Source organism: Python bivittatus, unplaced genomic scaffold (genome assembly GCF_059951505.1).
Source record: "Python bivittatus isolate LINGU-HERP-01145 unplaced genomic scaffold, Pbiv_v1 ctg000590_np1212, whole genome shotgun sequence".
In the NCBI taxonomy this organism is placed as follows: domain Eukaryota; kingdom Metazoa; phylum Chordata; class Lepidosauria; order Squamata; family Pythonidae; genus Python; species Python bivittatus.
The window spans coordinates 2868925-2893479 of NW_028277086.1; the positions used below are offsets into that span (position 1 = coordinate 2868925).

Here is a 24555-nt window from a genome sequence, read left to right on the forward strand (position 1 = left end):
ACATCTCATAATTAGCTTGTTATTTGGGGGGGGGGGGACAATAATTAAAAAGGAAGGTCTTGTTGGCACATGTGGCAATGGCAACATACACTGTTACATGCAGCGTCTAGAAAGTGCTATGAATTGCAGAGGTGACAATGAAAATGTCCACTAAGCATTTCTGTTTTAGCAACAATTTTGGCAATTTAGGGCAGAGGGGACAGCAAGGAAGAAGCGTTCCAGGGAATTGCTCATAATGCTAACCTTAATCCTGAGGCCTACTTTGCCAAAATTGTTGGCAAAGCAGAGGCTGCATACAGTGCAAAGAATACAGAATAGCACTGACATATTGGGCAACCAGCTAGAACAAGAGGGGACAATCTTCTGCACTCTGTGTGTCTCTGTTTTCTTGTGTCTTCCATGGAACCGTAACACAGTCAATAGGACAGAGTATGATATGGTAACTCAGAATGTTTCTCCTTTCAGACAACTGAGGAACACTTTTTCATGTTGCATTAATTAATGAATTTGATCGATTGTTGGTTGGTTGATTGATTGGTTGGTTGGTTGATTGATTGATAGGTTTTCTAGCCCATCCAGATGACTAGACTCTGGGTGGGTTACAATAAATTAGAATTATAAATATAACAGTACAATACATCAAAAAACAATTAAAACAACATTGAGAAATCAGCCTTTCCTCCAAGATGGAGGTCGACCAAATTTCACTAGGTTGAAAACTCAATGAAATAGGTTGAAACTCAGTGGAAGTATATGTAAAGATATTCCAAAAACCACAAGGGTTGGTGCTTTATAGACCTCTGGGGTTAAGAAGTCTAAAGTTGTGGGGGGCATGATAGGGAAGGCCTGTGGTCATCCATGGGGGGGATTTTTAACAGGCCTTCCTGAGATGTTCTCAAGAGAAGGCAGGTTCAAGTCTGGTAACATAGCGCCTAATGTAACTTGGTCCTAGGCCATGTAGGGCTTTCAGGGTGATGGCTGGGACCAAGCAGAACTGGTCTTGAGTACCCTGCAAGAATAAGATGCAGATCCTGAACCAGGTGGGTCAGATGTGATGTCATCTGGTGAAGATTATGGACCTTTTCCTGCATTAGTGGCTACATTTTGTGGATGTAGGGCCAAAGAACTTTTGGATGGCTGCAATCTCATATTCTTTATATCCTGGCTGATGCAAGTATTTTCCTTGATTTTTTTTCAGAGAAAGGTGTTGTACAGACTCATGTTAACACGTCTGGTGAAGGAGGTGTTTGTGAGGGAGGCTGGGAGTTGATTAGAGTATCTCAGGGAGATGTTCCAAGATAAATAATGTTGCAGCTGCTGTAAGTGGCAGCACCTAACACTTTCTTTGGATAGTTTAAAGCGGATCAAGATTGTCTTAGTCAAGTACCTACATCCAACTAACTGGATGTAACTAAGGTGTGGACAATTGTTGCCAAATCCAAGGTGTTTCCGGGAGGAACACAGCTGGCACAATAGATGTAATGGTGGATTTGGTGGCTATAGAAATACATAAATAAATAAAGGTATGAACGTATTCCTCACTTACAAATCTAGTGGCAGTTGAGGTTCCCAGACTGGAAATCTGCTTTTTCTCCCAAAGCACTATGAACCTCAGTTCCTGAATCCAGTGTCCTGCAACCTTGTCAGACCTCAGAAGTCAACAGTTTTGGAAGTCCGCCAGGACTACCTTCTGGATACAGCCTCAAAGGAAGGTCCAGACCCACTGAAAAACAATGTCCCTAAGGTCCAATCCTTCAAAGGGATAGAAAGATACCATTACTGATAGAATTAGAAGCTTCAAGGTACCTTGATGGTTCCATCAAAAAAAAAAATCCAAAGCTGCAGTTCCAAACGGCTTTGTGAAGATCAAGCAGGATAATTCCAAGAGTGTGCAATTCAAGAAAACAAGAGTTGTTGGCTTCATTATTCCTCCCAGTTTAGTGAGTGGAAGAAGTAAAGACAAACTTTTGCCAGACTTCCTACTGACAATGGAGGCGTGGAATATGCAGACTGCTTTTACTGCAGAGACTCAGGAACCTTGAGTCTTCAAATTTCATTGGTCTACTTTCCTGCTATTTTCTTTTCCCCAAAACTCAAGGAACTGCCTGAGAAATTGTCTTTCAGTAAGCTTGGGAAATTGGGAAGAGGCTGTTTTGCAAACCAGAGAAGCTACAATTTAGAATCATAAACCCAGGGCATGAGAAGAGATCCTTGTGGATATCAAATGCAACCCCAGGGGTTCCACAGGGTGTGGTCCAAAAACTCAAGATGGTGGCTACAGTGGTGTGATCGAAGCTCTGCCTGTCTTTTATGTGTGACATTTCCCTGTGATGCAGCCTAAAAAGGCACCTGACTTATTTCCAGCCTCACAAAAGCTGACTTACACTCCACTTGAAATCTACAACTCCAAAAAATCTTTCTTACAATTGCCTATTTTCTGTCTTCTATCCGTGTTTGATTTCTGCAAAGAAATGTGCACTTTTCTGTGTTCATTGTGTTATTTTTAGTCCATTCTCTAACTTAGCAAGAGAGTTTTGAACCCTCCATCCCTCCCTCCCTCCCTCCCTCCCCCCCTCCTTCCTTCCTTCCCTCCCCTTCCCTTTCCTTCCTGGTTATGGGCCAATTTGACAAGGATGTCCACAATCCATTTGTCGCTGTCATTATTTGAATTGTTGAAGGCTACTTAGAAAACTTGGAGAATTTTCTAAGCAAGACACAAGGATGACCATTAACTTGGATGGCTTTAAAAGGGGATGAATAAATTCAGGGAGGACAGATCTATTGGTCCAGAAGACCACACATTACCTCTAGGTTGGAAGTATCCCTCCATCATCTGGACTGCAGAGGACTTTGGCTTCATCTTATGTTTGGAAAGACTGTGCCATTCTATGTCTATACACAAGTTTTGCTCATTATTATGTTAGATTAATTTCTTACGGCTGTGCAATATTTCTCCTAGTTTAATAGTCTTCCTAAGAGAAATTTACAGTACAATAAAAAGAAAAAAGAAAAGAATCTAAGAACCATGGAAGATTAAATATACTTTAATACAGTTGTAGTTCTCTCTCCTTATTTAATAGTTCTAGATATTAATATTTACCTCTTTTTTTCATGACAGTCCAATCTCTGCAATGTTTCTCATGCCAGGAGCCCACAACACCTGAGAAATGCATGACAGTGACCAACTGCACGCAAAATCACACCATGTGTAAAACAACAATGCATTCCCGTGAAGAAGGTGAGGACTTTTTCTTCCTAGGACAGAGCTGACCTAGCTAGTGCAAGACTATTTCCCATTTTCTGTAGCTCAAGGTCAAATGGAGAAGACTTTTCCTCCTACTCATCACTCCTCATTCTATGAAAAGGTGATAAAATATGTGACTTTGGATCATCCTCACATAACATGACAAAGTGTGTTGATCTTTTGCACATTGGCAGTGGCTTAGAGACAATAGACTGCTACTGTAAAGGAAGAATGGAGACCTCCTGAATTAGAACAAAGGACCATAATTAGGTGGAGTTCACTGAATGAGTTACAAGGATATCAATATTTGTTAGTTTTTTAAATATGGTACAGGACACAAATTTAATGTAGCGTACAGTTTAGAGGTAGACCCACATATCTGTTCAAAATTTTCCAACTTTATGACCATGAAATTTGGGTGGATGGTTTCTCTACTTATCTTCAGGGGAAGCAGAAGTTCTCCAACAATATCTCCAAGACAGGAATTCTCCTGTAGTTGTGAGTTTAGTGATATTACTCAAACAGTCCAGTCACAGGAATTCCTTCGTGATAATTATTCCTTTGAGATTGAATGGAAAGCAAGGAGGTGGCAGAGAACTGGAGAGATGATTGCACAATGAAAGACAGGTCTTGAATACAACACAGTCAGTCACCTCAGCGCTAGATAGTAACCTCATCACATTCCACCCAGGAACATTGCTCCAAAATTATTTTATCCTTTACAAGAAATTCTCATGGGGAGATACACACATAGACACACAGACATGTACAGATCTACTTATGTAGAACTTCTGTGCCTTGAATAAACTTATAGTTAAGGCAATACAGATCTAAACAGAGTCCGGTGGAGTGGGAGGCTATAATAAATAAAAATACATACATACATACATACATTAATTGGGCCCATAAATCAGTGACCCACACTTTTGAGTTGTCCTGAAGATTTTACCAAGCTGGAGAAAAAGGGGAGGGGAAGAAAACAATCATGGAAATGCAGGCTGTAAAAATGCCTCATTTTTTTTACTCTCTGATTCCCCCCCAAGACAGTTTGAAGACTTTGAATCCCAATATTCAAAGTATCCCAAGCTGTTGCAGTTCCTGAAAGGCCAGTCCAAATTCTGCATGGATTTGTCTGTTCCTGTAGTGTGTGTGTGTGTGGGGAGCTTCTTATGAGAGAACTGCAAAACCATCACTCTGCCTTTCCCTTTGAAAGTTCTGTTTTGATGGTAGGAACCCAGGAACGGGGAGGTCCACTGAACCACAGGGTGATGTAGTTCTGTAATTATTTTAGTTTAAAACACACCCCAGCTCAGGGGTGTACACAGAGTTGGTCTAAAAAGTCAAGATGTCAATCACAACAGTGTGATCGAAGCTCTACTGTGCACATGTGATGCACAAAACCCCCAGATGAAGCTTTGATTGCCACCATCTTGACTTTACTGACCACACCCTGTGGAATCTCTTACTGTAGCTGAACCAGAAATAAGTGGGCCCATTCTCAACACAGCAGGCATCATGCGATCGCTGAGGTCTTGAGTTATTTTTGAACTGGCACAGCCCCGAACGTAAAAGTGGCCTTCACATTGCAGTTGTTGAGATGGAGTGTAATTATACAAATTAGGCTGTACCTAGTGCTGTACTCAGCTGACCGTAGGACTCACCTCTGCTGGGCAGGAGAAGTGAAGCAAAGGAACAGCCACAAAGAAAATGGCCATCTCCCATTGTGTTTAGGATAAGACAAGCTGTGAACTTGAACTTTCTGCCTACCGAGAAATACAACAGTTGGGAGTGCAGAACAGGTTGGCCACACAGCACCTAGGGGTGTGAGGACGTTTAGGGCACCCCTAAGCAATAACTGAGTTGATCTGCATGCTTTTAAGCCTCCTTACTGGTCTATTCATTAGGCTTCCCCAATCTGGGTGCCCATCAGAGAAACCGAGCTACAGTTCTCATCCTTCTGATCTGGCACAGATATTAGGAGGGGTTGGGGGACGTGGTGTCTCTTCCAGCATGGCAGACACGGGTCTCTCTGTGTGTGCCATAAAGCAATGCCCAGGTTGTCTGAATTTTGCTTGTTGTTTGGCAGTCTACCCTTTTGTGGGAGAAGCAACCGTCACGCGGTCTTGTTCTCTGAACTGCAACCTCTCCGAGGTGGATGAAATTGGCTCCACACGTCCAGTGACCTGTTGCAACACCAACCTCTGCAACCATGATGGGGCCTCCTGGCTAGAGACCAGCTACACCACGCTGGGGGGAATGGTGGCTTCTTTCTTCCTCTTCCTCCATTGACTGTGAATTTCTCCGCAATTTGGCAGGGAATCTAATCCGCGTTCCTAGAAAGATGGGTTCAAATGTTTGCCTCCTCTTCATGATCCTGAATCCTATTTGTCTCAAATAAAGAAAATGGGAACAGAAATGTCGGTCTGAAAGTCACTGAAAAAATGTTGGAAAATTAACTGTGGGTGGTTGCCAGTTTAGTTTTAATCCTGCACGCACTCCCAGTCAGTCCTTAGATCCATATCGGCGCACTCTCACACACCATGCAGTTCAGCTAGCAAAAATATAGCTTGATGCTTGTTAATTAAATATTAGCAAACAACAAGAAGGTTAAAGGGGAAAAATGGGATAACCTGCAAGCAAAAAAAAACAGGCCAAGGGAGAGACATAAACAACAGGAAAGAATTTACATGAACTTTATCTATATCAGAAGGCACAGGGGCCAGATTATTTCTCCCTCTTTAGGGCTCAGTCTGTCTGAGATGGGCTGAAAAGCCCATCATATTCTAAATGCCCCTACAGCTTTGAAAAAACGCCATTTAGAAAACATTGCTGTTCTGTTTCTAATTTTACCTCCCATTCGTTTTTTAAAAAAGAAGGATTTCAAAGCTATCCTGCACTGAGCTGCTGTTTTCGGTTAAGACTGCAAGGCATGTTTTATATCGGCCTTGAAAATTGGTTTTCCCCAAACTGGGACCCTGCAGAGGTGCTGGGATTGAACTGCTGAAGACCACCCAGAATGGGAATGGTAGGAATTGTATCCAGCCCTGACAGTAATCCAGTGTTTCCCAACCTCAGCAACTTTAAGATGGGTGGACGTCAACTCCCAGAATTCCCCAGCCAGCCATGCTGGCTGGGGAGTTCTGGGAGTTGAAGTCCACCCATCTTAAAGTTGCTGAGGTTGAGAAACACTGTTGTAATCTAATCCAGGTATAATCCAAATCCAGGAATTTTATCCTAAGTAGCTATATATAATCAGCCACTATTGTTACCTACATTCCAAACTAATTTTAATTTCTGTTTCAATACAACATAGATTAAAATTTTACATGGTTTATTCCTTAAATTCTGGCTTCTGCTCATTGCGATTGGCTGTTCTATATTACGTGCTTTCTGCAAGGATAACTAGTATCTTTTCCTATCACCTAGCTCTTATTTTTATGCATGTAAAGTGGGAACATTTGCACATTTTTTAATAGCTGAACTGAATCTAATCTGCTTTTCTTTGATCCTTTCATCTGTATTACAGTGATTCTTTTTCAACAGCATGTTTAAAGCTGTATTCAGGGCATTTAAATGGAGATTCTGCAAGACTTCTCCTAAGGCCTGCATAATTAATGTAATTAATGTTCCCTCCTTATTTATATACACCCTACAAATAATCAAGCAGCTATCTTGAATGGCATTGGGTAAGAATGCTTCTGACTGAGTTATCCACAATGCTTCAGTCATGCCAAATTGATCCTGCCTCCAAGAGGAATGTCTGAAGAATCATTTCCAAGTTCTTGAGAGCAACTGACTTTGATGACGTGCCATCAAGTTGGTGTTGACTCTTAGCGACCACATAGATAGACCTTCTCCAAGATGATCTGCCCCTAACTTGCCCCTTCAGATCTTCCAACCACACGTAGTCAACACCACTGTAATCAAGTCCCTCCACCTTGCTGCTGAACATCCTCTTCTCTTTCCTTCCACCTTTTCCAGCATGGACTTCTCAAAAGACTGGGTCTTTGCATAATGTGTCCAAAATGCAATAATTTGAGTAACTAATTTACCCCAGCATTTTAAAGATCGAGATCAGCTGCCCTTCTTTTGTGGAAACAGGGAAAAAAAAGGGCCTGCTCAAGGGATTGAAGCCCCACAAAACCACCAGATGGGTTTTCAAGAAGCGAAGTGGAGTCCTTGGGGTTCTCTGAGCTTGATTCTGTTACCCAGCTAGGTAACATCTTCAGTGCTAGAATGGAATGGGGTGTGCTCTCTGTTTATATACTGTGGCATGCCCTGCCAGTGTTGGTGGGGGTGGGGGTGTGGGTTTTGTTTTGTTTTATTTTTTCCCCTCTGGTAGTTCCTTGATTAAGGCATTGTTTACTGCTGATTGTATGTCTGATGGTAATCTTGGTGTTAATCTCTGCTTATCTGGGTGATGATTGCTGGTAAGGAGATGTTCTGGTCTTTTGTTTCCTTTGTATTGTCTCTTTGAATAGTGTGTAGATGTTGTTTATCTCTGTGTGCCTGTTGAAGACTGACTTGTCTGAATACCAGGCTTCCAGGAATTCCCTCGCATTTTTGGATTTAGCTTGGTCTAAGATGCTGACAGTTTTCCAGCTGAAACTATGGTTCAGTCTGTCCATGTGTTGTGATATTAAGGAGTTCTCATCATGTCTTCTGACTGCCAGTTGGTGCTCGTGGATGCGCTTTGTCAGTCTTCTGCCTGTCTGTCCTGCATAGTGGTTGTTACAGTCCTTACGTTGTGTGTTGTAGATGACTCCTGTTCTTTCTTCTTGGGCCACTGGGTCTTTTGGTTTGCTTAAGATGTTTTGGAGGGCTTTAGTTGGTTTGTGTGCTACAGAGATGGAGATGCTCCTACATCTGCCAAATGATCACATCTCACCTGCAAAGAAGACAAAAAGAATGTTCTAGGTGAGCTCGTATTTTGCGGTTGGGGAACACCCCTCCACAGGCCCAAACAAGCTGAAATGTTTGTCCTTTTTTGTAGCAGAATAGATTTTTTTCCTTTTAGAAGTGTTGGAAGGGAGGGAGGGAGAATACAAGTAATTCTCCAAATGCCTTTTTTCCATCTAAGAGTTGCCTGGATTTTTGTAATCTGGATCTGGTGGTCCTAGCTAGGAGGCCCATAAAAGAGACTGCACATGGCATGAACCTTTAGAGAATTCAGTTTTAGCAGACATTTTCTCTCTCTTTTTTTTTTTCACCCAAAGAGTGGATGAACTTCTAGATTCATTAGAAGCTCAGGTTTTCAGCCACACTTTGCTCCATAAGAAACTCCTCCAAAATTTAGCATCTCTTTGTTGGATGACGAATTTGAGCCAAGCAAGGGTTACTCTGAAGGCCACAATAAATCAGTTCCCTCTAAATTATATTGCCCATGTGGCACAGAGTTTTTCTAGAAGCGCAACTGCAATTACCACAATCATAGGCCACTCTTTGATTATTTCCTTCTCCTCCAATTTAGGCATCTTTTAGAAGGTCCACTCTTGTACTGGGAAGCAGCCATGATCTACTGGGAAATCGGGGTGCTTCAAATCAACCAACTAAGCCCCAGTGAAATCACACCTGATACTGTTTTGCAGAACCCAAGTTGTATTGCATTGTTGTGATAGACAAAGACAGTGCCTCACGGGTTCCTCAACACACTTTGGACTGCAAAACAGTCCAGACATAATAATTCATACGCCGTGGTCAGTTGAAGTCTGGTGTGCAGCGTGGATGTGCTAATAGAGCCAGTCCTGGGGCAAGAGGGAAACATACAAATCAAACTTCCTTCCCTTGATCAACCCTGTGGTGTGATCCCCCAAGTCCCTAACTGTGGGGCAGTGCCTAAGTCCTGCTCAATCAGTCCTCCAGCCTGAAGTATAGAGTGGCTAGAAAGCTCACCACCAAGGAGGGCTGGTGGTACAGAGCAAGTCTATCGACTGACTGGCTGCCCTGCTTAAGGCATTCCCACTGCGACTTTCCTAGCCTGTGGGAAGGATCCACTGACGTCACGAAGCCCTGCCCGTATTTTCCTGGTGTGAGGACTTCCACGATGCCAGGCTGGACTGGAACAAAGAAGTAGGCAGAGACTTTGTGGTCCCCAGAATGTGGGGCTTTGGCCTGGTTAGCACGAGTGTGCGTGGCCAGATCCGAAAGCAAAGGCCTTTGATCAGGGTGGAAACCTGTGGTTCAAACCCAGGCAACAGCTTAAAGTCAGGGGAGTTGGCGAGGAAGAAAGTCATGGTACCTCCAGGCAGGATATTCAGGCAGAATTCCAGGAAAACTTCCAAGATAGCAATGCTAGATTTTTACATTTAAGAAAAATAATACATGTGGCCTTTGCTCCGATATCTAAGAACGAAGCCACGCAGAGTTTTATAGGCCATCTACTGCAACTTTTTCAGCACAAGTGGCCATGTTCTAACAGGTCACCCTCTTCCTCCAGATAGACAGAGCAACAATACTTGTAGTTTCTGACCAGTCTCAGAGACTCCACTCGCTGCTTAGCAGAGGGATTCAGATTAAAGCGTCCTAACAGGAGACCATCCAGATTCCCCTTGAAGACACCCAGTAAAATGAGTCCAACCTCTCTGTAGGTCAGTGTTGTCCAAACTTGGCCACTTTAAGATGAGTGGATTTCAACTCCCAGAATTCCCCAGCCAGCCATGCTGGCTGGGGAATTCTGGGAGTTGAAGTCCACTCATCTTAAAGTGGCCAAGTTTGGACAACACTGCTGTAGGTTATTGGTTCTGCTGTTGAATTGCTCTTACTATTACATTTTCCCCCTACTGTTTACCTGGGATCTGCCTTCCTAGAACTTAAAGATACATTTTTTCATGCCTTGCATTTTGCTGCAAGAATAAACAAGGTCTTGACTATCTCATCTTCTCCTTCTTTGCCATCACATCTTCCAGGTAGCTGAAGAGGGCTATCGTATCCCTCGCCCCACTCTTTTTATAGGACTCATTTTTTTTGCCCCCTCTATTCCTTCGGCCGTTGGTGAACTTGCTCCAGTTCCTCTGAGCAGTAATAAGAGTTTGACAGGGGAGCCAGCCACTCAGAAAAAAGGTCCTTCTTCTTCTGGACAACTCAGAAATGCAGAAGCTTATGTTAATCCGGAAACACAACGGGTAGCTGTGAAACTGTACCATCTCCCCCAAGAGGAAAGCTTTAATGAGAAATTCCTTTATGAAATCAATGATGGCAAATGCACCAGCGATAGAACAAACAGTTTATTCGGAAATGGGAAGAATTGGGAAAACTAGAGAAAGTGACAATCACAGAGAATTCCAAATAAAAACAATCTTTTAGTAGCTAAATTATGATTGATTGCTTCATTAAATAAGCTCTTTGGTTTCAGCAACGGCTCCTTGCAGATTATCTACGGCTTGTAGGAGATCGTGGTGACAGTGGTGCACCTGGCCTTTCTTCTCCCTGATCATTTAACCCCAGTTTTATATAGCGTGGGTGTCAGAGCCTGCACACTCATTCCCAAAGTCCAGTAAATCTTCTGGAGTCTAATTAGTCCCATTAAAGATGTCTTTATTAAGAGAAATGTACAGCATCTATAGGTTGTTGAGTCTAAGCATTGCTAAGCAAAACCTTCCCTTTTAAGCCCCTTTTCCCCGCCTTCTACTTTCTTTTCCCGCTTGAAATTCCTCGCGCCTTTCTCCGGTCTCACGGTTGCTTGACCTTGTTGGCGCCTCTGCAGAGATAACAGCAGCACCTGGCTGGGCATCTTCCTCCCCCCTTCTCCTTACTTCTATGGCAGGACCAAGCAAGCAGGCCCCTAATTAACACTTTAACCATTTAACTGTCAAGTATGCATTGCTAGTCTAAATTAAATGAAACTATGATTTCTAGCTTGCGTAGATCCTGACAATTGCTTTGGGAAGGTTTGAGGATTCCTGCCCTTGGCAGGAGGTTGGACCAGGAGACCTTCATGATTCCTACCAACCCTGGGATTCTGTGATGATTCTATGAAATCCACAGGAGTGGGAAGAGGATAAAAAACTATGGGGCAGACCTCCCACACCCTGTTGACTAATTTCCAATGGTAGTTTTGGAACCAAAATGACCTACTTACATCTACATTCATCATCCTGAACACTTTGGTGAAGGGTAATAGAAACCACAGATGTTCTAGATTGTCCTTGCCCAACTTCACACTTTCCAGATTACACAACGGGCTTAACCAGGTCAGTTACAAAACCTTGCGATTGCATTCGCACAGCTTGTGTGTGAAAGCTGCGTTAAATCCTTTCTGGCTGTACTGCCCAGTCTTTACACAATGTTTGTCAACCTTTGCATTAAAAGAGAGTGGGGTTTTTTTTCCAAAAAAAGGGCAGGGAAGAAAACTTTTGAGCAATATTGGCAAGCGGGGGGGGGGCGGTTGGAGCTGTTTTGCTTATGATATAAATTTCCAGTCTTTTCTTTCCATTTCTTCTTCTTCTACTTTATGTTATTTGTGCCTTCAACTCAGTGTTGACTCTTGGCAACTATGCAGTGTTGCAGGTATGATATTCCTAAGGCAGTTGGATTAACGTATATTCCTGTCTCCTGGAGTTGTGGTGGCTTCATTGTTGGAGGTCTTCAAGCAAAGATTAGAGAGCCATTGCTGTCAGAGCCTGCACACTCATGCCCAAGGTCCAGTAAATCTTCTGGAGTCTAATTAGTCCCATTAAAGATGTCTTTATTAAGAGAAATGTACAGCATCTATAGGTTGTTGAGTCTAAGCATTGCTAAGCAAAACCTTCCCTTTTAAGCCCCTTTTCCCCGCCTTCTACTTTCTTTTCCCGCTTGAAATTCCTCGCGCCTTTCTCCGGTCTCATGGTTGCTTGACCTTGTTGGCGCCTCTGCAGAGATAACAGCAGCACCTGGCTGGGCATCTTCCTCCCCCCTTCTCCTTACTTCTATGGCAGGACCAAGCAAGCAGGCCCCTAATTAACACTTTAACCATTTAACTGTCAAGTATGCATTGCTAGTCTACATTTAATTAAGTTTTAATTTCTAGCTTGCGCAGATCCTGACATGCCGCCCTCCAACAAGACGAATGTCTTCACATTCTGAACAGGATCTGAAAAGAAAAACAAAATATACATATACAATGACAGTTTGCATAATATTTCAAACATTATTACTTAGGTTTGTTTGGATATTGTGGGGGACAATGAATGCCCACTTCCTTGGGAAGACTTTTATTAGCCCAATCTAGGGCATTATCTTTGATATCCTGGGTCTAACCAGAAAATTAGAATTTATCTAAAAGGGGGGGGGATGCCATGACCCATTCAAATAATAAATCTGTACAACCCTTTCTTGATGTTATTGCAGTTAGGGCTGGGCAGCAAATAAATATACCCCTTACTAAAAGATGTGTAACTTTCAACATCCTTTCTTGACTACACTTTATTTTTACCAATGCTACTAGTAGACTAGTAGGCCTGGCGCGATATGGTTCATGGGGTCACGAAGAGTCGGACATGTCTTAACGACTGAACAACAACAACTAGTAGACTGGTCACCTAGGTTTTCTCTCACCAGCCTGGAAAAACATTTCCATTTGGAAAGAAAAGGAAAGACCAGATTGCAAACACGAACTTCACTAATACATAAACGACTATGGACAGTTCAGAGACGTTTTGGCATGAAATTGTCTATGAATCGTTGCAATGCTATGATTGGCAAGTAGCTTTTGACAGATGACCAGACCCACCAGTTTGGCCATCTCTGAAAAGTTGCTCCCAATGAGTAAGTTTTGAGGGGTTCCCAACACAAGCCTTAAAAACCCTCTCTCTGGGGGATTATGATTCACCATTTCAGAAGACCTGACCTAGAGACACACCTTCCTTCACTCTCAGTGGAATTACAGAGGTACCCTCTGGTTTTTAACCAGCTCATCAGATGCTTTAGGAGCACACTAAAATGAGGGATTTCTTGCAAAGCTATTTTTGATTCTTTCCCTATGAGTGGCGGGAGGACTGAAATACAACTTTCTGTACTCCTGTGATACATTTGCATGCAAGATCTAATTGAAAGCAATTCTGAGATAGATGATCCCAGATGAAAGAGAAAACATGCCAATGTGAAATTTCCTTATATAAGTTGGGGCAGGATTGAGTTTTGAAGACACACTTTGTATCCTTATGAATTTATGGAACACTCCTGAAATTTCCAGAGAATGTGTATCTCTAATATACTTTGGTTTTGTCAACACAGTAGACCTTGTTGGTTGCAAATCAATACAAGTAACCACATTCTCCTTAGCAGACCTAGAACACAACTGCTTTAACTTGGGCAGGCCACGGTGATCACCCTAAAACTGTGTGAACTGGTTTCCTTTGCAGGAGATTCTGCAACAGCTCTGATTGCAGAACTACTCTGCAATAACTCTGATTAAAGTTCTATCAACAATGTATGCAGATTGCATTCTTACGAAATCCACAGCGCTGGAGCTTGGAAACACGCTACGATGGAAACACTCTGCCAGGCTTCATCCCAGTAACAATGCTGGCAAGAGCTGACTCAACCAGGTGGCTTTGCCTGTCTAAATCTAATGTTCTGAGGCCTATGGCCTTCCATCCAATATGGCTGATCCTGCCTTTGTTTCAGTCAACAGAGCAGTGCAACATCCGGCAGAAGCCAGAATGAGGTGCACCTTCTGACGTCATTGCACAAATGGCGTAAATTATACGGCTTGCATTGCACAATGATGTCATATGGGCCACTTGCCTCCCCTACCCCCCCACCCCCACCCTCTGGATACCCCTGACAGCATTGGATTTTATTTATTTAATTTGTTTGTCTATCAAATTTCTCCCCCGCCCATCTCCCCCCAATGGGGGACTCTGGGCGGTTCGCACAAAACCTAGGATAGGATTATTAATGGCATCTTTTTGGATTTATATGGAAGAAAAGGTGACCCAACCCTTTCTGAAGAAGACCTGGCAGCAGATTTGAGAAACCTCCTACTTGGTTTTGCCATTTTTCTGGAGATCACTTTCTACTCGTAGTCTTTGGCTGCTGGCTTGGTTACTTTTCAGCCAGTAGTGGACATCTTCAGGGACTTCTGGGGATTCCACCTGCAATTAAATCACAGAAGAGGTTACAAGGAGGCGGTGGAGGGGGATGGGGAACTTAACAGGGATGGGCAAAGCTGTAGATTTGAGTCCTGGTGCCTCTCAGTATTTTTGGAATCTTCCATCTTTTCCTTGGAATGAGCTGATATGTCCATTCCAGGATGTCTGTCTTTCTCTTCATTGGTACCTTCTGGAGAACATTTTGGAACTGGAACTTGCATGTCGCCCACGGCTCGAAAAACAAAACCAAAACGCCATGGATATTATTTGGAAGAGCAGAAGCTAAGGCAGGCACTTAAAACACTTTTATCCCTTACTTTCATCACGAAAAGGACATTGGGTTAGTGATCGACCACCAAGTTCATAATACAACCTTCTAAGATCTAAACAGAGCAAATGGTTTAAGACGACTAAGGGCAATTACACTAAAAAAAAAGGAGAGAGGAAAAAAAATCTGTGCAGTCAAAAAGGATCCCATTTTCTACCGAGATGCTACCTCAGAGAAGATCTTCTGTTGTGATTTTAAAAAAAAAAACTGAAATTGCCAGGAACACAAACTCTTAGCTTGTGTCCATGAATGGAGGCTGCTTTGTTATGAAATGTTGTCAAGTATAACAAAAAATGTTTCATAAAAAATAGGATATTCAGACTCCAAACTAAGAGGATTTTAGTAAACGTGCAGTAAGTTAAGCAGCAAGTCGAAAGTTACGTTAATAATAATAATAAAAAATGTTAACATAAACTCCATGCCTCACAATGAAATAATTAAACCAGGAACCCAGTATTTATCTGGGTCAAAAGGGTACATAAAGCTTTCACTTATAATGAATGAGGAAAATGTATTGTGCAAGGTATAAATGATAAAGAATTTTACACACGGGGAATTTAGAATATGTTGCATACTGAAGTTTGAAAAATATATTTGAGTGAGGAGCGCCTTTTCACAGGCATGATTCATGATGAAGGATAAGTTGTGCTGAAACCAAATGTCTGATCTTTATCCTTTTAATTTAATGAGATTAAAATGTTCTCCAGAGAATGCAAACTTGACTGCACTTTATGTGAGAGCTAACAAATACTAACAAGCAAGCAATCTTTTTAGAGAAGGCATAAAAACGATCTAGAGGTGAAATCCACATTTTCTATAGAGAAGCTCAGCTCATAGCAGCTGGCTGATTTTTTTTTTTTCATTCCTCAATTCTTTTCCTAATATTCAGCTGGAATCTGCTTTCAGAGTTGTGAGATAAAGCCTGGCCAACAAGAAGAGTCAGGAACTGTTCTATTCCCTTGTTTCTGAAAGTATATTTTGGCTGAGGCAGCCTAAAATCGTATTTGCCTCATTTGCAGCTGCATAACGTGGCTGGCTCTTGTAATTAACTATAAGTCCAAGATCCTTTTGACACATAATGACACAGAGATCAGGAAGAAGAGGACCTGGAAAAATGCATGCTCAGCAGCCGCCCTCCCCACTGTGGAATAGCTTAGCTGCTCTCTCTCTCTCTCTCCCCCCTTTATCTTTTAGGAAGCAGTTGAAGATTTCCTTCCTTCCTTCCTTCCTATGGCCACCCAACTCACTTACGGTGACTCCAGGCAGCTAATAGAAATAAAAACCCTAAATACAAGACTTACTACACCTCCCACCCCTGGCAACAACAACACATTTACACTAGCCCTTGGATGAGTTCCGTATCTTAGTTATTCTTCCACAGGGCTTCTGGGAAACTGGAAGACAGAAGCAGCTTTTTTTTAAGAGCGGATGTTTTTCACGTTTTGGATTTTATGGGAGTTTTGGATGTACTATTCTTAGCCGCCTAGAGTCACTCGAGCAGGCAGCGTGCAAAGAATTGCAATACATGCATGAATTATAAATAAGCCGCTCCTCTCCTCTCCTGACGTCCGTGCATTAGCCGTCTTTTTCCTAGTGGAGGATTCTGCGTTTGTCTCTGTTCTTCCATTCTTTCCTTTTCAGCCCTGTTATCAGGCTGGATTTGAAAGCGGCTTCCCTCTGCTGGTGCATCGGCTGTCCTGACCAGGTTCCGATGCTAACCAGCTCGATCGTTCCCTCCTCCTCTTAGTCCGAGTCATTAATGGAAATGACGTCAGGAGCAAAGCTTTGGGGGCCAAGGAATACCTCCTTCCAGTGTGAGGAAGGGCTTCGAAACTCTCTAATGGTTTAGCAGAATCTGTGGAGATTCTTCTTTCTGCCCCAGAATGTGCTAAGCATTTAGGGACCGTGTCCTGAATTCTGTACATGTTGATGGGCTGACATACGGATGTGTGCCCAAGGCCACCAACCCCACCCCCTTTTCCCAACGTGTTTGGAAGCCTTACCTTCCTCCCGTACAGACGCTGGATGACTTCACTGGGAGAAGGGCCAGTCACGTGATGCCGGGCAAGCAATACGGCACAGAGAAATCCATCTTGGGCGCTGATGAACTGTTGCTCCAAGTAGAAAGCATGTTCGTCCCAGCCCACCATGCGCGTGTGGATGGTGAAGCGTTCCCACAGGTGCAGAGAACGTCGGTAGCGGCAACAGGAGGCAGTCAGCACCGTGCTGCCCTTCAGGGCCCAGAGGGTCTGCACGAGATGGTAGTGGGACATGTAGGCGTAACGGGCAAAATCAGCCTCCCGGGGGTAGCGTGCATTATTCATGTGCCCCATGAAGTCCAGGTCGGTGGGCAGGACCCAGCTATGGAACCGGAATTCTTCCAGCAGATCTCCAGTTCTGGGGCGCACCCAGCTGTTGTAGAAGACGATGATGAGGAACCTCAATAAGTACCAGCCATCAAGGAAGGCGAAGCAGATGGTGGCAGCAAGACATATAACCCACAGCAGCATCTCCATGTTGAAATATTAAAGTTTTGCTTGGGCTTCTGATGGGGAGGTGAAGTCCAAGTCTTTGGTCCCTTCTTGGGTTGATGCTGCAAGCTGGGGATCGAAGCCCTTGGCAGTTCACAAAGGAGAAAAGGGCACCAAGCTGCTTCTTCTCCACTCCGTTTGGTCTTGTCCCCGTTCTGCCTGAAGTGACCAGTCCATCCTTCTTCCAAAGGGTTTTGCCTGAGGACCTCATGGAGAACTCCCCCTGCAGCTTCAGCTGTTCACTGCAATGAAGCAAGGGCTTGTCCTGGTTGGCTTAAGCAAACAATGTATTGTAATTCCTAATTACAATTTGTAATTAATGGGCACGGCTACAAAGAGCTACTTCTGTTCCAGTGTCTGGTTTGGGCCATCTGCAGATTTGGGACAGCCTGCAGTCCCAGATGCCTGCTTTTCTGCAGATCTAAAGCACAAGGCTGAAAGAAACCTCACCTGGACAGTCTTGCAGCCTCAGTGATGGTTTTGGTTCTGCCGATAAAGCGGGAGAGGAAACCTACATTCCGGTGTAACTCTGAGCCATGGTTTCGGAACCTTGGTTTGTGGAAGAAATGTGATTTGTATGATATCAAGCCTTGGAAATTGTAGGGGATCAGCATCTCAAAACATCTCAAAATGGGAAGAATTCTCAGTGTCCCTCTTCCAATATAAGGTAATGATGCTAAGCCTCCAATTGGCTTGAGGTAACTTTTGTGAAGCCGCTCCCCAATTCTAGATAAAGGTGGGGAAATGGCCAACCTACCCCCCAAAAACCCCAAGAAGGTTTAGCATGATAGGTGAACTTTTATGACTGTTTTTGTACAGGTTTCTCAACTTCAAAATGGCTTTTTTTTTAAAGCTCGCTGTTCATGGGTAAGTGGGTGGTGGCCGTTAAAAAAATCAAGATGACCGCGCCGATTGTGCCATTGAAGATCTGACCCCTTTTTTACATGTATTGCAAGGGGCAGGGCTTTTATTGCACAATCTCACCACCATCTTCGCTTTTTGGACCCTCCCCAACATGGAAAACCCTGTTACTATTATCCACGTTTCGTATTATTCTGATATGTCAATATGCCAACTTGCCAACATGTAGAAATGCCCGCTATAACCAGTTACAGCACTGGTGTGTGTGTTGGGAGGGATCTGGGAGGAGAGAGAATAGCAATGCATACCCTGAACGGTGCACCCTAAAGAGCTGTTACACCCTGCACAGCTTCTGCAAAGAACACCCATTTGTGTCATTTTCCAGTTGCTTTATTTATTTGTAAATTCCCATCGTTTGTTTTGCTTCTGTTTCATCGCAGACCAGGCTGGACCTCAACCTCCCCAGTTTTTCCACTCGTCCCATTGCTGATCTTTCCAGCTCAGTGTTTAAACCTGTGTTTCTCAACCTTGGCAACTTTAAGATGTGTGGACTTCAACTCCCAGAATTCCCCAGCCAGCCAAGGCTGGCTGGGGAATTCTGGGAATTGAAGTCCACACATCTTAAAGTTGTCGAGGTTGAGAAACACTGCCTTAAATTATGGGACTGACTCTTCTCCCCACCAGTATAATGTTGTAAGCCGCCCAGAGTCCCCCATTGTGGGGAGATGGGCGGGGACAAGTCTATTAAATAAATAAATAAATAAAATAAATAACATAGCCCAGACTGAACACCACAGCATCAATCCAAGGAATACATTTATAAGAATCACAATCCAGAGTAAGTTTTGAGTTGCCTCTGGAGTTAATTCCAAAGGCTTGAGTTAACCAGAGCAGTGGAATTCTTGGAGGCCCTCCAGAGAGGAAGACTTCAGCTCCCAGAATTCCCTGGCCATGGCTGAGAATTCTGGGAGTTGAAGTCCAGGCCCTGGTGGGACCTTGGATGGGGAATTTGGCAGGACAGAAAGTTTACCCTGACTTTATGAAAACTGAAATGGGTTTGGAGAAATAGCATCTTCTTACTACTAGATCTCCCACAAATGTAGGTCCAGCGTCCCATAGCGGGATCTGGTTTACACAGGCGGGTATAAACGGCAAAAGGAAGTATTTCTGCAGCCCTGTTAAACAACGTTTAGTGTTTAAGTCTAGAGGGAAAAATTCCCGAGACGGGATAAAGAATGCATGGCAGGGACGGTTTGTATGCCCTAAATGTATATTTCAGGCTAGCCTAGGTTTTTAATATCCCTGTATATTTCTACACTGCAGTAGCACAGCAAACATTTCAGATGCCAAACACTTTGAGCCAGGCTAGTGTAAGGATCTTCTTGCACTGGGAAGAAATGTTTATGAATGCCTGAGTGGAAATAAATACGGGAGAGGAGGAAAATATGAAATTATACGGGGGGTGTAGAGAAAAAAACTGGGAAGTTAGTGGCTTTCTCCTTTGTAGAACTGAAATACAACTGAGTCCTAATGTATCTGGGTCATCAAACCATGTCAAGGACTGGCTGCCATAGGAGAGGACACATTAAGCCCCCCTTCTCTTGGCTGAGTACCATGACATGCGCTCGTGTTGCTGTCTGAAGATGTGCCAAGGGCTGCCCCATGACCACCGCTGGAGCATGGTGCTAATGAGCACTGACGGAGAGAGATTATTTTGACACCTTGGCACCAGGACTTTGGGATTGCTGGCCTCCCTCCAAGTGGCTCGTTTGGAATTCAGGACCTTCAGATCCGGCAATTCCAGATTTTCCTTCAGGTAGGTGCAGCTAAGGAAAGATGGCGAATCTGGACTGATGCTCTGGAAATGCAGGCCTGGTGTGTGTGTGTGGGGGTGGCAACGCTTTTGAGGAACCTGATCATCGGGATTTGGTCTTTTCTTGGACGTCACTCTCCGCCCTGAGGGTCTGGCTGCTGGCCTCATTGTACTTCAACCAATGTTGGATCTCTTCTGGGAGGGCTGGAGATTCTACCTGCAATTCAAACAGGAGCAAAAGAACACATCAGTAAAGGTAACATATAATATCAGGAAAGCATACTTCAGAGGCGCCATGACCATGGAGCAAAGCCAGTGCAATCCAGATCTCAAAATTCAGTTTTAAATACCATCCCTCAAGAGAAAACCCCACATGAACGTGGGTCAACTTTTGAATGGGTCAGACTTGAATGTCTTTCTTAATCCGTATATAACATTTATAATCACCCAGTCCTGCACTGCTTCCACCAGATTGAAATGCTGGCATTTCAAGCTGAAAAAACAAATGTTGAGATGCAGATTCTGTTTTTAAACTGATGGGACGCTGCCCTTAACTGTAACTGTAAATTTTCTTGGCTCTGTCAATAGTGGGCAACCCATATCTGTCTTGGGGGGGAATGAGAACTGTCTCCTCCCCATCTCCCTCTTCCTCCTCCTCTTCTACTGAAAAGCAAGTTCCCAGTCCACTTTTCTGCTGAAGAACCTCAAAATGCTACTAAGAGGACAAATGGAGAATGAGCAGAGTGCTCTGATAAAGCGTCTTCACCAGAAGAGTGCAAACAAGTTTACAGCACAGCTAATGGACTATAAATTTCCCAACAACCGTTCTGGCTCAGCAGAATGTCCTCTGGAGGACAAAACAGCTGGAATGCGCCTGGCCAAGGAACGCTGCTGGGCCTCTTTCATCACCCAGAGCCAGCTCGGTTGAGTGGTGTTGAAATGATTGTAATAAATGGACAAAGCCTGTGATTCAAGAACTCCTGCCGCACCCAGCAATCTCTTTCCAACAGTGGGGAAATCAAAATCCATCTGGAATTCACTAATCAAGATGGGAACGTAACGTATAGCCCTTTGGGACTTCTCTTCCCATCCACTGATTCCTGCCTGGAGTGTTCCTTTGGAGATGACCTCCACCTTCCAGGCCCTTTGCTCTCGCCCCTTGGGTGCGTTCCTCTCTTTCCTGTTTTCCTGTCCGTCTCGGGCAAGGGGATGACAATTCTTTTCCCAGATCAACTTTGCCCAGCTTCCACCTGTGAAAGGTCCAGGGGATGCCACCAATGAGACTTTGGCAGGACGACTGGAGACTTCTCTGCACTCAGAACGACAGAGTACCAGGCTGAACACAGTCCTTTCAGAAGGACCACCTTCCCAAACTCCTACTTGCCCACTCACGGATGTTATCCCTTCAACTGGGTTTGTCTGGAAGAAGGACTCCAGCAGCATCAAGGTGGAATGAATGGCTTGTGTGTGGAGAACCCCAGGGAGCCTAAAAGATGTCTCTGTGGGGTTTCGGCCCTGCTGAGTTGTTCCCGGGCAAGACAGCCAATAGTTTCCTTGGATGGTCCAACAACTTAGTCCTGGGGAAAGCAGATCCCTTAAGGCCTACAATCAATGAACAACCCTATTGGGCTGCAAGGGGCAGGGTTCCCACAGCACCTTGTGCCACCACTGAGCAAATGGTGGGTTGTGGAAACTCAACCATGTCTCATGGCAGGAATGTTCCTCTCCTGGAACCCCCTTGCACTTAGACCAGTGTTTTTCAACCTCAGCAACTTTAAGAGGTGTGGACTTCAACTCCCAGAATTCCCCAGCCAGCAAGCCTTTTAAAGTTGCTGAGGCTGAGAAACATTGCAGGGCTTCTCAACCTTGGCCGCTTTCAGATGGGTGGACTTCAAAGCTGGCTGGGGAATTCTGGGACTTGAAGTCCACCCATCTGAAAGCGGCCAAGGTTGAGAAGCCCTGCACTAGAGGTTCATCTGGATGTCACCAGCCTACAATCAAACGCCAAAGCATTGCTAAACTCCCTAGGCTGTCCCTCCAAGCGTGGCCTCTTCTTCTGGTCTTCGGTGGCATTTTCTCCCAGGCTTTGCTGAGGTCGCTTCGACTTCTCCGCGTTGCCCCATCCTCGGGACCCAGCCGTTGCACCTGTTGGAGGACAACAAGGGAAAAGGCTTCAACGCCGCCACGCCCGGCCTTCGGGCCTCACCTTCCTCTGGCACACCTGCTCCACAGCCAGGCCCGGAGTGGTGCCTACCACATGCTGCCGCACCAGCAGCACGGCGCAGACGAAACCGTCCCGGGCGCTGACGAAACGCTGCTCCAGCAGAAACGCCCGGTGGTCCCAGCCCCGCAGGCGGGTGCGGATGGTGAAGCGCTCCAGCAGGCGCAGGGAGCGCCGGAAGCGGCAGCAGGAGGCGGCCAGCACCGTGTGGCCCCCCAGGGCCCGGATGGCGCGGAAGAGCCCGCAGCGGGTCATGTGCACGCAGCGTGCCAGGTCGGCCTCCCGGGAGTAGCGGGCGTTGTTCATGTGCAGCAAGAAGTCCAGGTCCGACGGCAGGACCCAGGCGTGGAAGCGCTGCTCCTCCAGCGGATCCGGAACGGCGGGCAGCAGCCACCTGGCGTACAGCCAGGTGAGGGGCATCCTCAGCAGGTACCAGCCATCCAGGAAGGTGAACGCGGCGGCTGCCGCCCCGCAGATCAGGAACAGCGCCTGCATGCTCAGCCCGGGCTCTTTGCCCAGGACTCGGGGGGGGGGCAGAGGTTGAGAGGTCGTTCGCCACCACCGTGCCCTGATGCCCTTCCGGGCTGCCGGTGCCACTCAGGAATGAACCACTTTGCAATGGGTGGGGGAGCTCCAGCTCTTGCTGCTTCTCCCGGCTCCCCCTTCCTTTCCCCGCGGTTTGGTTTCTTCCGGCTCTGAGCACCCGGCAGCTCCTTAATGTGCAATTTCATGCTTAGCTCTAGGCCAAGCTTAGCCAGCAGCGCCCTCTGGCGGCCCTCCCGCTCCCTGCAGCGCACCAAGCAAGCCGTCGCACCTTTTTTTGAAGAATATACAGTACGGTACTTATCCTGGGTGCCCTTCCTGGTGCAGAGGGCCTGGTCTTTCAACGTTGCAAAGTTTCATTGAGGGACTGAAGACCAGATGTGCCTTTATTTTTCACACTTGTTATCCCTCTTTGATGATTACTGTCTTTTTATAAATAACTCAGGGCAATGCACTCCTTCCTCCTCCTCTTTTCCCCGCCACAACAACCCTGTGAGGTGGGCTGGGCTGAGAGAGAGGGACCGGCCCACAGTCACCCAGCCAGCTTTCATGCCTAGGCAGGACCAGAATCCCGGTCTCCTGGCCTCTAGCCTGGGGCCTTCGCCACGGGGCCAAACTGGCTCTCTAGCATATAGATACAGAATATGGAGGGGGTTGGTTGCAATGAAATACGGCCACTCTTTATGGAAACTGGGGGGTAAATCTTCAAGCACGCCTCTGAGGAGAAGTCCTTATGCATTTAACGTTGTTGTTTTGCTGAGTTTTTTCCTTTCTTATTTTCTTTTTCTACTGTTTTATTTATTTATTTATATATATATATATATATATATATATATATATATATATAGAAGGAAGGGAGGAAGGGAGGAAGGGAGGAATTAATTTAGGGGAAGGAGGTGGCTGGATGCTCCCTGTTCTCTCTGCATCCAGACGTCCACATTTGAAAACAACACCTCCTTAACCATTTATTGCTGCTGTCCCCTCAAACCAGGAGATTTGAGATTTTCACACTTAATGCAAGTTTCTTTAAAAATTAAACCCTGAAGCATATTCTGGTCTTTTAGCACCACCTGCTGCCAAACACAAATTCATGCTTTTCACATGAATTTCTTTAAGGATTACTCTTACTCTTACTCTTACTCTTACTCTTACTCTTACTCTGGTGCCTTCAAGTCAGCCTTGACTCCTGGTGACTGTCCCTGCAGTTTTCTTGGCAAGATTTCAGAAGTGGTTGGCCATTGCTTTCTTCCTGGGGCTGAGAGAGAGGGACTGGCCCAAGGCCCCCAGCCGGCTCTCATGTCGAAGGTGGAATTAGACACCAGACTGGCTCTCTTAAGGGTTGCATTCGCAAAATGACTGTTCTTTTTTTTCAAAATAAGTCCATGTTATTATTATGCTTGATATTAAGATGGCTTTTGGCGACAGCATTAACCTTGTCTGGGCTCAATACTAAGTGAGGGCGGATTTGATTAGAACTTGGATGGGAGACCACTAAGAAAGCTTAGGACTGTAGGCTAGGCTGGGGAATGGGGGAAAAAAAACCCTGAAAGAAATTGTTGGCACATGAGTGCCCAGAAAAGTATTCGGCTGTGTTTGTGTGGCTGCTGGGAATCGAGAGTGTTTCAAGGGAGACTATACTGCACCTTGTTCATAAAACAGGGAACTTGGAAGGAACCACAAGGATCATCTAGTCCCACCCTCTGTTGCAAGATAATGCAGAGTATAATATAATATAATATAATATAATATAATATAATATAATATAATATAATATAATATAATATAATACAGAGAGATTCATGCCATATACTGAGTTGTAACATGCCATTTGGGTGATGGTGACTGCGTGCAAAAGGAATAAAAATACTTGAATAAGGCAATGCACAGATTTTGCAGTTACCTACACATTTGTGTCCTTGCATGCCTGCTTTAACTTCTTTCTTGT

The 24555-nt window shown here is 44.8% G+C and overlaps 3 protein-coding genes across 5 annotated transcripts in view; 1 reads left to right on the top strand and 2 right to left on the bottom strand.

Moving 5' to 3' along the window:
• LOC112542394 (ly6/PLAUR domain-containing protein 2-like) overlaps window positions 1-5533 on the top strand; it is a 32477-nt gene extending 26944 nt beyond the window's left edge. Inside the window, exons 3-4 of the mRNA XM_025175113.2 lie at window positions 3119-3238; window positions 5331-5533. Coding sequence (XP_025030881.2) covers window positions 3119-3238; window positions 5331-5533 — 323 coding nt within the window. The remainder of the gene's footprint in view (window positions 1-3118; window positions 3239-5330) is intronic.
• Window positions 5534-11623: 6090 nt separating this feature from the next.
• Window positions 11624-17164, bottom strand: LOC103067171 (protein THEM6-like). Of its 2 annotated transcripts, none has more exons than XM_007433306.4 (3): window positions 16645-17164; window positions 14207-14316; window positions 11624-12311 (listed from the first exon to the last, which is right to left on the bottom strand). In XM_007433306.4, the coding sequence occupies exons 1-3, from the start codon at window positions 17155-17157 to the stop codon at window positions 12245-12247; spliced, it is 690 nt and encodes a 229-aa protein (XP_007433368.1). In that variant the 5' UTR covers window positions 17158-17164; the 3' UTR covers window positions 11624-12244. The 2 variants fall into 2 exon arrangements, with proteins under 2 accessions (XP_007433368.1, XP_007433369.1); XM_007433307.4 differs by having other exon boundaries at window positions 14163-14316.
• A 431-nt stretch (window positions 17165-17595) lies between these two features.
• On the bottom strand, window positions 17596-22690 carry THEM6 (thioesterase superfamily member 6). Of its 2 annotated transcripts, XM_007433308.4 has the most exons (3): window positions 22053-22690; window positions 19946-20063; window positions 17596-17721 (listed from the first exon to the last, which is right to left on the bottom strand). In XM_007433308.4, exons 1-2 carry the CDS (start codon window positions 22560-22562, stop codon window positions 19950-19952), a joined length of 624 nt encoding a protein of 207 aa, XP_007433370.1. In that variant the 5' UTR covers window positions 22563-22690; the 3' UTR covers window positions 17596-17721; window positions 19946-19949. The 2 variants fall into 2 exon arrangements, with proteins under 2 accessions (XP_007433370.1, XP_088005018.1); XM_088148892.1 differs by lacking the exon at window positions 17596-17721 and having other exon boundaries at window positions 18664-20063; window positions 22053-22688.
• Between the last annotated feature and the right edge of the window lie 1865 nt (window positions 22691-24555).

What these genes read in the sequence shown, in the direction of transcription:
- LOC103067171 (XM_007433306.4), bottom strand. Translation starts at nt 17,157, where the DNA reads ATGGAGATGCTGCTGTGGGTTATATGTCTTGCTGCCACCATCTGCTTC. An exon ending in AGCGTCTGTACGGGAGGAAG is followed by an intron (nt 14,317 to 16,644) that starts GTAAGGCTTCCA and finishes ATTTAATTGCAG; the next exon opens with GTGGAATCCCCAGAAGTCCC. An exon ending in CAGAAAAATGGCAAAACCAA is followed by an intron (nt 12,312 to 14,206) that starts GTAGGAGGTTTC and finishes TTTTCTTTTCAG; the next exon opens with ATCCTGTTCAGAATGTGAAG.
- THEM6 (XM_007433308.4), bottom strand. Translation starts at nt 22,562, where the DNA reads ATGCAGGCGCTGTTCCTGATCTGCGGGGCGGCAGCCGCCGCGTTCACC. An exon ending in AGCAGGTGTGCCAGAGGAAG is followed by an intron (nt 20,064 to 22,052) that starts GTGAGGCCCGAA and finishes TTTGAATTGCAG; the next exon opens with GTAGAATCTCCAGCCCTCCC.